The sequence below is a fragment of the Anopheles gambiae genome, chromosome 2 (assembly GCF_943734735.2).
Source record: "Anopheles gambiae chromosome 2, idAnoGambNW_F1_1, whole genome shotgun sequence".
In the NCBI taxonomy this organism is placed as follows: Eukaryota; Metazoa; Arthropoda; class Insecta; order Diptera; family Culicidae; genus Anopheles; species Anopheles gambiae.
In genome coordinates this window covers 5,323,036-5,340,682 of record NC_064601.1, presented here as the reverse complement: position 1 = coordinate 5,340,682, position 17,647 = coordinate 5,323,036, and the positions used below count along the sequence as shown (strand labels likewise).

Genomic DNA, 17,647 nt, shown 5'->3' with positions numbered 1-17,647 from the left:
TCCGGTTTAAGAGGTTACTCGACCAAGCGAACTTTTTTAGACGGGTTTTATGGCAAAAATTGTGGCAGATTTCCCAGGGTTGTTGTATCGAATAGCAGCCACAAAAAATATATTTTATGGATGGGTAGAAAAAAATGAATCTTGCCCTCCCCCTTACTCCTTCCTGGTCGGTAGTTGCGATCACACCAGCTGTTCATATGGTGGTGGTGGGAGTGATATCGCTTATCTTCTGTCTTCTTTATCCGTTCTACCAGATCATACGCGTTTTCAGTGACGTCCTTCCCCACCTCCTTCGTTTTCCCAGTTATTGGCAGTTATTGGCGAATGCTTGACCTTGTATGAGCGCGCTTGACTTGGGGTTATTGTTTTTTTCCTTCCCGTTTTTTTTTTTGGCTGCTGATGCATTGCGCGTTGGCTAGAGCGCCGTCGTTCGAATCTGGATTCGATCAACGCGCAAGTTGTCGTGTGGATGGAATCGATTTACCGTCCGAGCTATTTTCCGGATCGATTGAATGCATGCTTCGTACTGGTTTTATGTTATTTGTTAGTGCAGTTAGTTGCACTTGTGCAAAAAAAAAAAATAATAATAATTCAAACATTCAATGCACTAGTCCGCTCATGTTAAGCCAACCAATGCTTAGTTAATGTCAACGGAAGGTCAAATATTAAAATGAGGGATTTCATTGAACACATATTGTCTTTCCATTTTTTTTTCTTCAATAATGTACAAACCCTCCAGTCTTCTCCCACCCCTCCCTCCCTCCCTCTCTCCCTCCCACCGGATTGAAGGTTAGGATTTACCGACCATGGTGTACCCTTTTAATTCTAATTATCGGGGTCTATTGTTCGGAAGAGAAAAAGAAACGTCTCCCCTGCCTCTCGCTCGATGCTGTAAGCGAGGAGCGACCCGCCCCGGCTTGGCTGACGCATGCATCGCTCGCGTTGCCTGGCTTGCTCCTTCTCTCGCCTTTTTTGGAGACGCATCATCGTTGCGGATGGTGCTGCGCGGCCATGTCGCTGCCTGGAGGATGGCATAGAAAGTTATGTTCTAGCCCGTCGCTGTCCTGGCGATTGACGCAGCATGCGTAAGTGGCGTTTATGTTGCATACATAGTCGATAGCGCTGCGGCTGTGCTCGGGGATTGGCTGTGGCGAACGGCCCCCGGGAGCCTCAAATGCCGGTGATGCAGCCGATCCTTTCACGCACAAAGCTGCTCCACGCGTCCCCGCATTTTATGGATGGCTTGGTTAGATTTAGCTGCCCCTCGTTGTCGTACTACCCGAACACAACACAACAACATGACCGTCCTGCGTTCAAGCCCCGTTTGATCCTAGTGGCCCAGGACTGCCTGTCTCGCTATGGGTAAACTAATTAGTAACAGGTCACGTCAACTCGTACGACTTAGCAACATGCTCGCCATGAGTTCAAGCCTCGTATGGACCGTCTCTTGTAGCAACGGTTAACTATCCGGCATGACCGCGTAGGTCGTTGCGCCAAGAAGAAGAAGAAGTGGCTGAGGCAGGCAGGCAGAAAAGCAATGGTTACTGTGTCAAATAAGAAAAATATGAAGAAGCTTTGTACGATCCGCAGCTCATAAGATTGATGTGGACAATGTGGACAATACAGAAATAAGAACATCGATTTTCAAAAAAATGCATGTTGATCCCTTCCTGTATGTCCTCCCCGTTCCTGTATGCTCCCTCCAGTTCGCTTCGCTCTCGTCCCCCATTGTTTAGAACCCATCGTCGCTTCGGAACAGTAAACGCTACTACACGCAATCCCCGCTTTCATTTTCTCATCTCACCTCTTCGACTATCACCCTTCCTGGTCCTCCGCTCTCTTCCGCTCTGTGAGTTCCCCATTTATTTACTCCCTTTCTCCTTCTTTCCTTCCCATTTCATTTCTTTCGTATTGCTGTTCAATCATGCTAGCATAGTTTAGAATAACAAATTTAAACTGTATTTGCCGTAAGCCTTAAGGCAAACAATAGTGAGGTGCGGGCAGGGGCGGATTAATCAGCGGCCAAACCAAACTAAGGGGCCGCGTGGGGCTCCGAGGAAAGGATCCAGCGTAATCCTTCTCAGTCGGAACCATCCGTAAACGATCCAGTTCATTCGTGTCGACTCGAACTCGTTGCACCCACGAGTCGGACTGGCGCCTGCTGAACTACCTAGCGCACTCGCTGACCACATACCAGCACTCCATGGATCCACTTGGTCGATTGCAGCCCGTGGCCGATAAGACCCCACAGCTCCCTGCCATCTCCCTGCTCTCTTTGTTGTACGGGTGATTTCGCCATCCCCCACGTACCGAGGCCGCGTGCGGCATTGCAAGCTCATAACCTCCCGTATAAATTTTCTTCTTCTTCTTTGACGTAACGAACAATGCTGTAGACAGCACTGAAACGACTTCTTAACCTTACTCAAATCACGCTATCGGATAGTCGGTTCGTGCTATCCAGAAAATGGTCCGGATAAGAATCGATCTCGTCCGGTCTCGTAGCAACCGGTCTCATCACAGCATGCGTTCAATGAGTCGGGGCGCTGGTCGAAGAGAGCACCAGAGTGACGATGAAAAGATTGCAGCAGATTGCCGTTTGGTTTAAAGGGTATACAATATGCGGTATTTAATTGTTGCTCGACTGCAGAAAAAGTTTACCAAAATGTGTCCCAAATCTACAAACATCATAACATCTGTGTTTGTGGTTGTGTTAGTCACAAAACGCATTAGGTGCAGTGCGGCACATAAACGTGCACGAATTGGTACATCATTTGGTGTGCCAGAGCCATTGCATCTAACAATTTACCCTTTAATTAACTTAACTTCCTTTAACGCATCAAGAGGATTCGCAGGCAATGTCACACACGGGAAAAACAAGGACAAAGAAAACTCCCTCACGTGCGAGAAAGAGCAGCAACAACCATAACGTTGAGCCGATAACATGGAGAGAATGCGACGGGACATCATCGTCTGTGCGCGAGAGTGAAACAAAAGACAGAACCATAATCTTCCCATCCATAATCAACAACCATAATTCGTGTGTGTCTGTTCGCCCCATACAAATGGCATAATTTTTATTTTCGCTTGGTCGAAAATCGCGGCGAAAACCCGATTTTGCGGCTGGGGTATTTGCCCTTTGCCCCTGAAAGGTATGCAAACAGCATACGACCCACAGCTTGTACACAATCCATTATGTATGCCTCGATAGTGTTAGACAATTAGTGTGTTATACGATACCGAAGACACAAATCTAGTAGCACAGTTTGCTGCAGCAATTCCAGAATCAAGAAAGGGTTCGTCGCTTAGTTGTTTATTTTCACCAAACCTGCTTTAATCTGTGTTCAGTGTCTTTAAAATGAGGTTCATTAAAAAAATAGGACCCTCTTTAAAATGTGCTTTAATTTGCCTTGAACTAACGTGGCAATCGAGTCAAGAATCGAGCCCTTGTGCGTTACAATCAGAACAGGTATTCTTCCCCATTACTAACGAATAACTCAATTTGCATGTCATCAAACAACAACGCTCAATCAAATTCACTCAACTGCGTCATTTTGTTAAATATGTTTTCACACCCAAAATATATTTACATTTTACACATCGCCTATCGGTCACGATCAGTCTAAGTTACTGTAACAAAACACTTACTGAGCACAGTTTTCATACGGTATATCTCTATATTATACTTATCCAACTAGTCCTACTATGAACCATGCCTGCCATAGGCATGCAGAACAGAAATCACCCTTGCTAGTAGTTATTGTATAGTAAATGTATACGGTTTGTCCCTCTCGTCCTCGTTATCTCTGTCTTTGTTGCAGGGGATGAGCCAGGGCGCGCCTGTCGTCTATCCGCCCACCCCCCGAAATGGTAGATGTATCAACTGAAGCTCAGCGTTCCTTCCACGCACAAACACACGCATGCACACACTCAGAGATATGCTCACACAAATAAGCGGAAAAATCACACCAATAGGCTAGCAGGTACTGCGGTACGGAGCCACAAACCGAACACAGATAAACCAAAGCAGCAGACAGCTAGTCCTCGTGGGACGCGGCCAACGCGAACGATTGGAGGGGCAGAGGGAGGGAATTGTGAGTTTTGGTTTGAGGGATGATTGCGGCATCACGCTTAGATGCGTTTCTTGCGGTTCGGCGAGAGTATTTTCAGCATCGTTACGACGGGCGCCTCGAACGAGAGCGAGATGATAAATGCAAGCACGTAGGACGATACCACCTGGCCCAAGTAGACGGTGGCCTATGAGGGAAGTGTAAAGAAATTCAAAAGGAGATTAGTATGCAATAACTTCCCGCTGATGTATTGCCGCTTCTCTTACCAGCGCATTTGGCGTCATGTGGATGGGAGAGTCAGACTCGAGAGCGAATATTCGGTTAATGATTGGATGTACCAGGTAGGCGCAGTATGTGACACGCGAGAACGGATACAGAATCGGAGTGGACAGCAGCTTGTTGACCCATCCACCGTAGCCAGACGAGCAGGCAACGATGACCCAGCCACATCCGATCGCCCAGCCGGTATGGCTGAGCGAACTGTACGCGGCAGCCGCCGTCTGTGTGAGTGTAGTGTTGTACAGACCGAACAGCAGATACAGCATCATCATCGTGGAAGTCACCCAACCTGAGATAACGGTGAGCTGCAATCGAGAAGAGAACGAATGTTACAACCCTTCACTTGGCACTTCCTCTTGCTCGCTCTCTCTCTCTTTTTTTGTTCTTACCAAAGACATCTTGATCTTGCAGTTCGTTTTGAACAGAATCCACCCAACACTCATGCCGACCAGGTACGGTCCCAGACGCGTCCAGGGTTTGTCGTAGATCTTGTCAAACAGAGCGAACGGATCATCCGCATCGGGCATGTGGTTGTTGGAGAAGGCGATGTAGGCCGTAGTCGCCCAGGCCGATACCATAAACACGGACATCATCGTGGCGGCAAACTTAAAGTGTCGAACGGCAATGATCAGTATCAGGGCACCGATGATGTAGAACTGGGTGTCATCCGCCAAGTACCAACTCCACAGCATACACTGAAAGTGAAAAAGAGAGAATCGTTATAGTGGATGCTCCTTGCAGTCATGAAAGATCAACTGATCCTACCATCTGCTCCACTGGGAAAAGGGTGTTGATGTACAGAATGTTACGCCACCAGTACTTTGGACAGTTGATGTGATCCTGCGTCGGTGGTTCAAACACGGAATTCTGCTCCAGATAACGCATCACAACCTCCACCACTCCGAGTACGTACAGGTAAGGGGCAGTCAATCTGTAAGAATGATCATTTATCGTCATTACACAATCTCTTGTTGGAGGCATAACTCATCTTCCTTACCTCACAAAACGATAACCAACGAGTCCGAAGAAGTGGAACGTTCCGGCCGTAAACTCGCTCACACCCTTGGTCAGCTTCTCCAGCTTACCCTTCGCATTCGTGCGGAAGTAGATGAACGACACGAGGAATCCACTGATGAAGAAGAACGTATCCACACTGTACGCACCGTTCAGCACGATCTGGAACAGGAACTCTTTCTCCACCACCTTGCGCAGCTCCATGTTGTCGGAGTACTTGAACACGACGATCATCGTGTGGCCTGTCATAAGAGAATGAATGAGCAATCATACTTGTCTCTTCTGCACCTCAGATCAACTTACCCAGAATGACCCACGCCATAGAGATGGCACGAAGTCCGTGAATAGAGGGAATGGTATCGTTTCCGACATTCTTGTCACAGATCGCCTTAAAGTTGGTCACCACCGAGAATGATAGGAGCAGCTCAGCCCACAAACCTTTGTAAGAAATGGGACACAAAACAAACACATCAGAACTCTATGTCTTCTCTTACTGAAAAAGCACACAAAGTTGTGCAAAGGACCCAACACCAACCAACTGTTAGCGACACACACGTATTAGCACACAATCGGGTGCAATTTTTTAGGGGTTAAGGTTGTTAGTTACTCTGTTGACTCTCCAGAAGCTCACACTGCTTTGGAAGTGTGTACAGGAGTTCCTGGACAGCTCCTGGACAAAACTACAGACCCACACACACACATACACACACACAACTCGGAGACGATCCAAGAACACCGATCCGACCGGGCGGAACTTACTCAACTTGGTTTCCTCCGTTGCGGTCAGCTCCACGGCAAGGTTCTCATCGGAGTTGTTATTGTTAACGCTCGTCGGTACTCGGATAACCGTGCAGTTACCTTTGCCGTTCTCTTCCGGCTCGCGGTGCGTCAGATCGTACGTCGTGCAGCCCAACCCGTTCGTCATATCCCCGGTCAGTTCCTTGCAGTAGCTCTTGATGCGCATCTTGGCTTTGTAGCGGCGGCGCAGGACAAGATCGTATCCGGTACCGCTGATCAACAGGATCACGACGATCACCGAAAAAACGCTGCAAAAACGACATACAAATAAAACGAGAAGATAAGCCAGTGAGCTTTATAAATGATAACCATTCGCGACGTCTGCATTGCTACGTACAATAAGATCCGGAAGGTAAAATCGTCCCACAGCGAGAAATTGTTCAACGTGGGCGATCGTACACCAACCAGCTCCTGATCAACGTGCCGTCGGTCGATGTCCAGCTTGAGCAGTGTTTCGACATCGGCAATGCTGCAACCACTCGGCAGACAAAGTCCCACCACGACGGTACGAATCTGCAAATCGCAAAAGACACATCAGCAACACGATCAGTAGACGATCGCATCTTCACCGAAAAAATAAACACTTACCGCATTGAATGATTCGGTGCCGTTGATGAGAATTTTCGCCATATAGAAGCCGGGCACGAACGGAGGATTCTGGTGCTCCATCTCGGACGACCCGAGGAAGTTGCCGTTGATGTAGGTGATGTCCGTGTTGCGGCCCTTCTTCTTCGGTGCCGGGTCGGTGTCGCTATCGTTCTGGTAGATGTACGAGCACTGGTCCATCGAGCCCGTCCAGTAGTTGTTGCCCCAGAAGAACCCTTTCGTGTACTTGCCCGATGAGTCATCCACTGTAGAAAGGCAAAGGGAAGAAGAAGAAGAAGAAGTGTTAGCATTCGTTATGCAAGTTACTTCAGTTACTTTCATTCAAGAGATCACATTAAACCTGTATGCAATTCATCATCACTCGCTGATGGAACGTTCACATTAAACGCGTGACAGATGATACAGCCGCACCCAGTGCCGTACCGCAACCTTGAGACATCTAAATTGTTTATCGTTTGGTGGCATAAATCAATCTTCTTCTTGCATCCCTCACTTCCCTCAGCGTCATATCATTCCCATCCCATCCCATAAAAACTGCAACGCCGTGCCCTCTGGCTTTCCGTGACTCCCTACGCAAGGTGAAGGTGTTTCGATGTTCGCCTGGGACCTCCATTAGTCGCTGTCGCTGTCGGTTTAATCGCCACGCAACGCCCCCTACTCGGTCTCTATGTGTGTGTGTGGCTTCCGTGTGATATTGCCAGTACCCACACACAAACACACGGATCGAACAAGGAAAGTGCCCCAAGGCTTTCGCTAATTGTTAGTCCCCATAAACCTGATAACGTATTGAGCTATTCCGTCGCAGGACACCACCTCGGCTAGACTCGGCGCTCGTGCGGGGTGATTATCATTGAATAATTTAAGCTTAAAAATAACTCACAATGGCTAGCCAGAACAAACAGAATGCGCGAAAAATTTACATTTTTTCGTTTCTTTGAATGCATTAAATGCCGAAAAGGACATCCAGTTCCGACTGATCTATCCTTGAGAATGGATGCCGCGCAAAAAAAACGAATGTTTACTGCTTGACATTTATCTTTGCAACGGTCCAAGATTAATATCATACTGTTGAGATGAAAAATGACACAATTATATTCTTCAATCATCAGCATCAACTCATTGTCTTCGTGGAGCATCTTTTCTTCTTTTTTTTAGGGTGTGAGCACACGTGCTCAATCAGTCAATGACCCTCACCACCACGGCAGAAGGTAAACTGGTTGGCAAACACTTTCGAAAGCTGAAATCACCTGAACGTCCTCTCTTCCGATTGTTGTACGAGAACTCATCTCTCGCTAGTCATCTGCTTCCGTGATGCAAGACTTTATCTGAAGACTTTACCCAACTTTTGTTGTTCCTTCGCCCCAGTTGGCAGTTGGAAAGATCTGGAACTACGCTCAGAACTCAGACACTGCAGAGAGTACTGCAATTCCCTTGAAAAGTCTCACCATTACCCGTAGACCTCGGGCATCAAGCATCCTACTGAACTGAAAGAACTGTCCCGATCGAGCTATGTCTCCGTTCACTCCCGGCTGCACCAAAGCTGCACCGGAACGACCTTACTTAAATTCTCCATTCACTTTCAGCTGCAAAGATCACGCTTCTTGGGGTCTTTCCCTCGCGCAACCGGGAACCTTGATTGACACACTGACTGATTCACCAAATAAATAGTCGCGACAGTTTCGGCCGTTTCGTAAAACAGTCACAAAGTGTCACATCTAACGAAGCCATACACCCCCTGTTAGTGGGATCTCGTTCATCCAACCAACGATCATGCCATTCTGACGTAATGCTCGACGTCCCGGTATGGCCAAACGGGGGAAAACAAAAATATCGGTCAGGCAAACATTTCTCAGTTCGTTAGCCAACCGCGAAACGGGCGATCCTGTTTTGCTGGCCAGCACACAAACCAAAGCTTACGACGACGACGACGACGACGACGATACGTTCGCATAACCGCCTTCATCTTGCGCTTCGAACCGCATTCCCGTCACACCGCTGATTGCGTGTGTCTATTTTCACAGTTTTTTTTTTGCATCATTTCACCACCGCTTGCGGCTTCGATGCTTTCCTTAATCATCAAGGCGAATATATCTTTGCGCGGCTTTGGGAGCAGGTGGAAGCAACAGCAACAACAAAAAACACACTCACTCTCACAGATGTTGCGCCAAAATGCAAAACAGCTGTGGCGGTGGACGCGATTACGCGACCACTACTGACCCATTTTCTAGCCCGTCCCTTCCCCTTTTTGGGTTGGCGGGACGGGGTCTATTTGGTCCGCTAAAGCAAGCTGCTGATGGTGGTGGTGGTGGTGCTAGTGACTTATTAGGCCACTCCGTGCAGTTCCCGGTGTGGGATTAGCGGTTACAGCAGTGGCAATTTAATGTTTGTCTCCGTCGAGATTAGTGGTTTTGACCGGTCGTACATGCATGTGAGCTAATGCATGGCGATCCAACCGTTTTGAATAGCAATCGAACACCAGCATCAACGCCTCCTTCCTTACTGACTGCAGCAGCCTTCGGTACGACCCTGTACCGACGTCCTTCTTCTGGTGCAACGGATAATGAGCTGCACCATGCCACCGTTCGGCCAAAGGCCGTTCGTTACCTTTCCTTTATGTAATCCCCAACCGACCCGCACAGTCGTGTGTGTCTGAGTGTCTGTGTGTGTATAAGTGACAATCGTTGCAATTGGGGAAAATAAAAACCGCATGCAAAAACGACACCAACGAAACGGCGAAACCGAAGGCAATTGCACGGCTACAATGCAACAAACTTTCGAAAGTCCCCGTGAGCCCTTAGTGGTGTGCTCGTTTTAAAGCCAAACCCATCTACCACTGCGCACTACCAACACACACACAGTTACACGCAGCTTGGATGAACTCAAGGACGAAACATTAACGAGCTTCCCCAGCCCGAAAAAGGAGTTGCAAGAGTCTGGTTAAGAGGTAGACAGAGAGAGAGAGTGACATTTTTTTGGGAGCTTTTACTGCCTACGTAAACACACAAAAAATGTCTTCTCATTCGCACAGCTTCCCTCAAGACTGTGTCAAGACTGTGCCGCAAAAGTGCCATAATTGTATGCACAGTGATTTGCTTTCCTTGCCCAGCAAGCACATACACAACGAACCCGATTCCCGTGGGGAAGGGGGCGAGAACGGGACTACGCCGGGGGGGGGAAGGGCATCAACAACATTTTCGGTTGACATTGAAATTTCCAAGAAAGGGAAAAATGAAATGGGACAAAAGGTAAACAGACCCACTCCTTGACGTCCCCCAGGCCGGCGATTACGAAGCACGATTTCGGATGTTCGTGGAATGCACAATGATGAACAAACGACGTGCCAAAGTCAAAGCATATGGGGCCACCCGGGCCGGGCAGCATTGTTAACGGATCATTCATTCAGTTAGTTATGCCGCATCCACTTTCCCGCCTTTTTTGAAAAAAAAAACATAACCGGACCTTGGAACTTCCCTTCTGCTCGCCGAAAGGACCTTGGTGTGATGACGAATGTTTTTGAATTCGCAAACCGCCGCCCGACGAGGACGATGGACGGATTAATCGAACGTGAGCCATACGTCAATCATACACTTTTCTACCCTGCCCTGGAGGGTTATGAGTGTGTGTGAGTGTGTGTGTGAGGGGAGGTACTGTGGAAAGCGGGTCACAGACACAGCAAATTGCATCGATGTCGAAAAATTCATGGCCACTGGGTTAAACGGGTAAAATTGACAAACGGCGATCGGACGATCGCAAGGAAAGAAAGCCTTTGGGGGATGCGTACGAGAGACAATTATTGCGCCCCAGTGCGATCGGGCGTGCAGCAGTGACACAGTTCGTCGGAGACAGAGTTGTTAGCGACTTTCGCAATGGTCATTGCACAGTCTTGCCGAAATTTCTCCCGAGGCGCTTGTCTGTCTGTCTGTCTCGCGGCGACGCTGAATAAAAGATCGTTCGAGAGCAAAATCACGAGAGCGAAGCAAAGGATCGTTACTGTTTCCTTTACATGCTCGATGTTCGAGAAAAGCACACACGGGGGTGCAAAGTTGTCTCTGCTTGCTCCCACACACACACACTCTCAAACTGGGGCAGCATAATTTTGTAAGCTTTCTTGAAATTCATGATTTTCAAAAGGGCGCCTTTGCTCAGAAGCCCTTCAGTTTCTCCAGCGCGTGCGTGTGTGGTGCCATCGAAGAGGGAGCAAAGGTCGGCTGAGATCTCTACACTGATGATTCAAAGATGACGATACAGCCAGCGTACACGCAACACCTCAACATCATCATCATCATCAGCAACCCACAAACCAGCTCAACTAGCACTGAACCACAACAAACAGCAACGAAAAAACCCGCCACATTTCATCTGGTAAAGCTCCCAAGCACACGCTACCTTAAAACAATGACCTAAATTTTGACTGCACTCCCCCCTTGCTTCACCTTCTCCACTATGCGTTGGCTATACATATCATCATCCCCCACTGCCGCCCCTGCGAAGATGCCTGCAAAGCAAGCGAAACAACACACAAAACCCCAAACACACGCACACACAACCCGTTACATGCCGGACGATACACAAGCGTTACCGATTTGATTGATTTTGGGTAAGCAAAGCTGTAAAATGAAAGGGAAATTAAATGCAGACTTGAACGGCGAACTGATTTACTTCGAACAAAACAAAGAACTTCAACGAGCGACTGCCCCAAAAAGAGAAGACGAACCTCTGGAAAAAATGGAACACTGAACCTTTGATTTTATTTCGATTTCGAACCTTTCTATTTAGCTTTACAAAACTGTTACAACAGCGGAAGGGGGGTTTTCCTATGAGTTTGTTAACTTCATAAACCCGCTCATCCTATATACAGCCATGCGAGTCATGCGCTCCAATGTGTGCCTTAGGCGAAACGCCGCGCACAACCCATGTGACCTTCTTTTGTCGAGTTTGAAGAAAAAAGTAACACACACACACACACACAGAGTGACCAGTGTATGATAACAATATTATGTCTTGCTTTTGGCACGGGGGTGTTACTCCGTTACCATCGGGGTTCGACAAAATGACAAAGCAAATGTACAACGGCATGGTGCCCATTAAAGCCCACCGACACACACCGAGACTGTTGCATCACGGTTGGTTCGATCGTGCAAAAAAGGGGTGGGGGATTGGAGAAGAAGCACGAAGAAAACCCCCGAAGAAGGAAAAATTGAACGATCATTGTTGATCGAAATGGAAAATGCACAAGAAACAGGTTTTCCCTCCCGCTCATTCTTGTCTCGCTGGAAGCGCATCCCAAAACCCTCCAATGGGCGGAACCCGTTGGAAGAGCGGGGTTTGTTTCACTGTCACAAGACAAACCCCACATCGGGACTCTTGCGCACCTTGACAATCCTTCGTTCAACACCCAAACAGACTATCTGCATCGCTCTCTTAAGGGATGAGCGTCAGGACAGTGGTGCTCGTCACTCAAGGGTTATGTCTACCTGTATGCACCGAAAGCACTCTCCTTTCGTACTTTCGTTTTCACTTTTTCGTATTTGGATGTGACGTAACACGCGCACGCGGCTCGTATTGTGGCCACCATGGTCCGTTGCAGCGGTCGTCTTGGGGGGGGGGGGGTTGAGGTTTGGAAGTTGAGTTGGGAAAACCGGCGGTGGTGGTGGATGATGATTGAGACAGAAGGGGTTTGAACACAACTCAACCGTGTGTCTGTCTGTGTCGGTGTGTGTATACAACCCATTCAGCTGAAGCCGGTGAAGAAATCGAATGGGGCCACGGATGCAGTGCAGAGCGGAGGGAAAGAAGAGGAAAGGGAACGAGTTGGAGCGGGAGGATCTGTGTTGTTACGCATTTGCTATTACGCGCGATCGGTCTTCCCCCGCCCCTTCGTTTTCGATTGAGTCAGTCAGCCTGTGCTGTGGGCTGTGGGATGTGGTGAGAGAAATTATGAATACACATTCGGTACGGTCCGTTTGTGGATTTGGTGTTAAACCGAAGCCAACGCGGGGACTAGGGAACGGCCCAACGGCGTGTGTGTGTATGGTGAAATAGTTTAACAGCATACATGACGGCTTTTCCTGTCCGAGCAGCCCTCAAATGTCAAAAGCTCAGTTCTTTCTGCTCTTTCTGGAGCATCTGGACACTTTTATGGGATGACATGATTGCACCATTTTCGCTTCACACAGGAAGCGATCGTCACACAATGGCCGATCTGAAGAGTCGATCATTAGCCACTTTGCAGCCGAGGGGGGGGTTTGCACTGGGAGGAGGCGATTCCACTCCATTAGTTTCACTTTTTGCGATCGATCAGGTTTGAACTTCAAATCAGGTACCTGTGTACGCACGCAAGCTGTGCAGATTGTCGCCGTCGTCGTTCCTCCTAGCGACAGAGTTCACGATTAGCCGGAAGAAGGCAAACATGTCGTTTGACCACATTTTGCACCGAGAGAGATGGTCGGTGCGGAGGATGGTTGCTTTTACGATGCGATTTGCTTAAAACCTCTTCTTATCTTAAATCGCAACACAAAGAAGGCGAAAGACGTGGTGGGACAGTTATTTCGTTATTCTCGCGCCGCTTCTCCGGACGATGGAATGTTCCGGAAATATTCTAAACTCCATTCCTTATGGCAATGGCCTTGCGAAAAAGCAAATTTTATCGCCCGAATGTGCAAAATGAAGAGTGAAGCATAAAGAAGCAACCACACACACAAAACAAAAAACCGGTATGCAAATTTTGATGCGAACTACTCCGAACAAAGAAAGGCTCGACAGAAAAAAAGCGTTATTTTGAATGGGGAAAACACATTCGAATCAGTTCTTTGTTGGTTGCTGTTTCACTTTTCAAGGGGAAAATTCATTTTCCAGCCTGCACTGGGGAATGATTCATACACCGATTGTCTGAGAAACGAGATAAACAGTAAAATTTTACCTTAAAACAACGAATGAGTATTCATGTTTGCTAAATAAAGACAAATCAACACTATCAAGGCATATTGCAGCATTCCAATTGGTTTGCTATTAGCTCATACGCTGATACGCGATGGAATTATGATGAAAATCAAACGTTTTGATGCTCGTGGGAATCTTTCGTACGTGACCCACGCTGCTCACATCATACATCGAAAAGCGAAACCAAACCTGCTTTTGAGTACGCCACAAACGCCACACACACACAAAAAAAACCTTGACAGAAAACTCTAATCATTATAATAATCACCTCGCTCTGTATGACCTACCACGGTGGAGTGTTTTAGGTTCGATTTGTGATTTTCAATGCAAAAATTGCCCTACTCACGTGAGGAGAGCATCGATATATGGATATTCCCTACAAGTTGGAATATAGTGGCCCCGCGGAACAAATACCCGGCACTACGACAGGAAACGAGTATTTGCCCAGAGAGAGAGAGACGCCCCAACCAGATCGCTGCTTTATTGCATTACAACCACTTTATCAACCGTTGGTACGAGCGCAGTTCAAACCGTTGCAAGGGGAGTTTGCTGCATCAGCCACTAATGGCCCAACCAAACAAACGCGGCCGGAGCAAACAAACGTGTGCCGTTTGGCCGGGGAATGGCTAAGCTAGCTAAGCCGCTCCTGGACGGTGGCTGGACTGTATGGTAGGTTTGTTGTTTGTTCGGTGAGCTGCAGTTTTCTACTCAATTCTCACTAACAATAACAAACGGCAACAAAAAAAAAAACGACACTATTACGATCGACGATCTTGAGGACGTTTCAGTGATTGAGCAATCAAGTTTTGTACGAGTTTTCTACACAAAAAGGTAAATTAAAGTAGTGCCAATTAATTTCTTGACAAGTGGCTCAAGATCACCGATACCGATACCGATCGTTGTGAAATGACAAAACGATCTTAAATGAGAAAAAGCCCTCACAAGAGATCTTAAAGCCGTGATAGTGTGTGTTTTTTGTGGCACATCACACAAAAAAGAATCAATCCCATTCCGACCCTAATCACCTTCAATCGCAATCAACTGCTCGACCCACAGCCCAAGGGAGCCATCATATCATGCAAACAGACAAAAAAACCACCTTCCTCCACACAGAATCACACAGTCCAATGCAGAAGCAACAACAACAAACAACCAAACCAAAGGAAAAGCAAAAGGGAAAACCCCACCTCACCCCACCCCACCCCTCCCTTCCCCCTGCAAAGGCCGATTGAAAAGTGTTAGGTTTGTGCACGAAATTATGTAAGCTTTCGCCATCATTGGGGCCACCCGACACGCCATCTGTTGCACTATCCCGCCTCCCCTCTCTCCCTTCCCCCATACCCAACCCGGTGATCGCTATGCCGCTCCATTGCACCACCCCCTACCAGTGGTGTGTGGGCTAAAGCGTGTCTGTCTGTCTGTGTGTGGATATCAAGACATTTTCATTTCGTTTTTCTTTGATGGTGTGTGAAAAAACTCCCCCCAACAACACGGAAAGGAACGAAACGCGAAAGAAAGAAAGAAAGAAAGACGATCGATTGATCCTCACCATGGCCTGAATTGCATTTTTTCCCTCGCAGCAGGTTTGAAAGCGAAGGAAGGGATGGGAAGGGTTTCTTGTCGATTTGTTTCTACATCAAACGAAGAAGGGGGGGGGGAGGAGCCGCCTGCCAATGCCGTCATTATGACATTATGCCACTAAAACGGCTCAGCTCACCCCCAAGCGGCAGCAGCAGCAGCAACGCAACGGCGCAGTGACTAAAAGTGCAACATTAACACACACAGAGAGAGAGACAGACGATAGAGGGCCGTGGGGCCGAGTGAGGGTGAAGAAATGGTAGGGTGGCATGTGAAGAAAATCACACCACCGCATAACAAACATTTCGCACAACAGCAACGGACAACAGCAGCAGCAGCAGCAGAAAAAAAGGGCGGCAATGGGTGGAAACAGTAGTTTGATGCGCGTCATTACACGCGTTACAATTGGTCCCGGGGAAGGATGTTTCTGGTCAGGAAGGCAGTACCTTTTCCTGACCCACAGACACAGACGGGTGCAAAAAATTAAGTCATACTAACTGAGCTGGAACACATCCATTAAAAGAGAGAGAGAGAGAGAAGAAAAGAGTGAAACAAACGGACTCTAATTGCTATTTGTCTTTTACGACCTTTTTCCTGCTTGTCCGCAGGAAATACAGTTGTAAGGTCCACGCGCTACAAGTGTAATGTGATTGAGTGGAACGGAACGGGCTTGGACAGTTTAAAGGGAAATTCATTCAACTGAACTCACTTTTTAGCGCCCAAAGCTTCTCCTCCTGTAGACCCATCAGATACTGCGTCATCTGGTCGCCGCACGTGCCGCTAAGACGGGGCCGCAGCGTGCTCCACCCGTTGGCGATGCGTTTGATGTCGAACACGGTCAGCTTTTCCTCGAGCAGTATCAACCGTTCGAACGAGAAGTTGATGCTTTGGTTGGTTCCTTCCGGCTGCACAAGCGACACGTTCACCTCCTGCCCACCGGTGGCGCTACAATGCAGAAGAGCTACCAACACCACGCTGATGCTCCATCCGGACCAGATCCTGTTGCGCTTCATTGTCGAGCTGTTTTGTTGCTGCACAGTGAGAATATAGTGCCTGCTTTGATTTAACAACACAAAACTGACGGCCCCGATTGGCCACTTTCCGTTGCTACGGGTTACGTTTTCTCTTTGCGAGCTCGTCTTAACCAGGCAAAAGCATTCAATTGGAAAGAGATTGTTATGTTACACAACCAGGCGGCGCTTTAAGAGTAAACACACACACAAACACACGCACTGTTGTGGAGATGGTCGTGAACAGGAAGAAGAAGGAGGAAAATAAACTCGAATATTATCACACTTGCCGCAAACAAATATACACACAGACACACACACACTCTTGTTGCGCGTTACAATGCGAAGATGAGTGCTGTAATCACTTTCGCTTAGCACTTCAATATTTGGTCACTCTGTGTTGCGTTTGCCGTTTCCTGTACACTTCGCTCGCCCATCAAAATCTACGCGACACGATCGATGCTGTGGAAATTGTCATCCATTTCCTACCTCTCGCCCACACACACGCGCGCGCGCGCACAATTCAATAAACTCCCCAAAAAGTATGGACTTTATCACACACTTTTCACTTTTGTTTCACTTTCCTTTTTGATATCGCCACCCCGAAATTCACAAACTATATCGTACAAGCTCGATCACAACACCCGCAACGCACTGTAGCGACGGGGGGAAGGGTGGAGGGAAAAGGTGCCACAAACAACAAGCGAGCGGCAGGAACAAGGAGCGAACCGGATGCACACAACCTGCACGCCCGAAGACTGCAATCGGAATGACCACGCTGCCGCTGAGCTGAACCGCCCGTTGCTAAGGCGACTTGCTTGCTTGGATGGTGTAACGTAACGCACGGTAACGTGTCTACGTACTTCCCTCCCCGGGAGGCAGGTTGTGTGAACGTAACGGTGTGTATGTGTGTGATACTACGACAGTGACGACGACGATGTTGCTCTTATTCGTTCCCTTTCTCCAGTTCAGCGGTTTAGTAGTAGTGGTTGATCCCCAATCAGGACGAGAGAGACAGAGAGAGAGAGCGCACGCGAATGCTGCAGGCGACTATTGTCCGATCGATCCGATGGTGCGAGCTTTTGGGGTGCTTTTGGAGATGGTGGAGCAGCTTGCTTTACTCATCTTGCGCCTCAGCCTGTGTACTGAGATGGGCACTTAGATACTAGACGTCAACATGCTTTGCCATTAGGAGGAATTGTTATTGGTACTTGTATCAGTTTATAGACACGTTTAATAGACGAAAACAACACTAAATGTTTTGACATGTCATTGTGAGATGCAAAACCAAACAATTTACAGACATTAAAAAGATACCATCATCCTAATAGTATACCACTGAGACACAAATAAGCT

The 17,647-nt window shown here is 47.9% G+C and overlaps 1 protein-coding gene across 1 annotated transcript; it reads right to left on the bottom strand.

The window, feature by feature from the left end:
* Positions 1-3,546: 3,546 nt before the first annotated feature.
* Positions 3,547-17,083, bottom strand: LOC1281687 (nose resistant to fluoxetine protein 6). Its single transcript, XM_061641894.1, has 10 exons — positions 15,991-17,083; positions 6,747-7,009; positions 6,496-6,671; positions 6,120-6,406; positions 5,664-5,798; positions 5,344-5,602; positions 5,112-5,277; positions 4,736-5,041; positions 4,334-4,651; positions 3,547-4,254 (listed from the first exon to the last, which is right to left on the bottom strand). The coding sequence occupies exons 1-10, from the start codon at positions 16,292-16,294 to the stop codon at positions 4,129-4,131; spliced, it is 2,340 nt and encodes a 779-aa protein (XP_061497878.1). The 5' UTR covers positions 16,295-17,083; the 3' UTR covers positions 3,547-4,128.
* Positions 17,084-17,647: the final 564 nt, after the last annotated feature.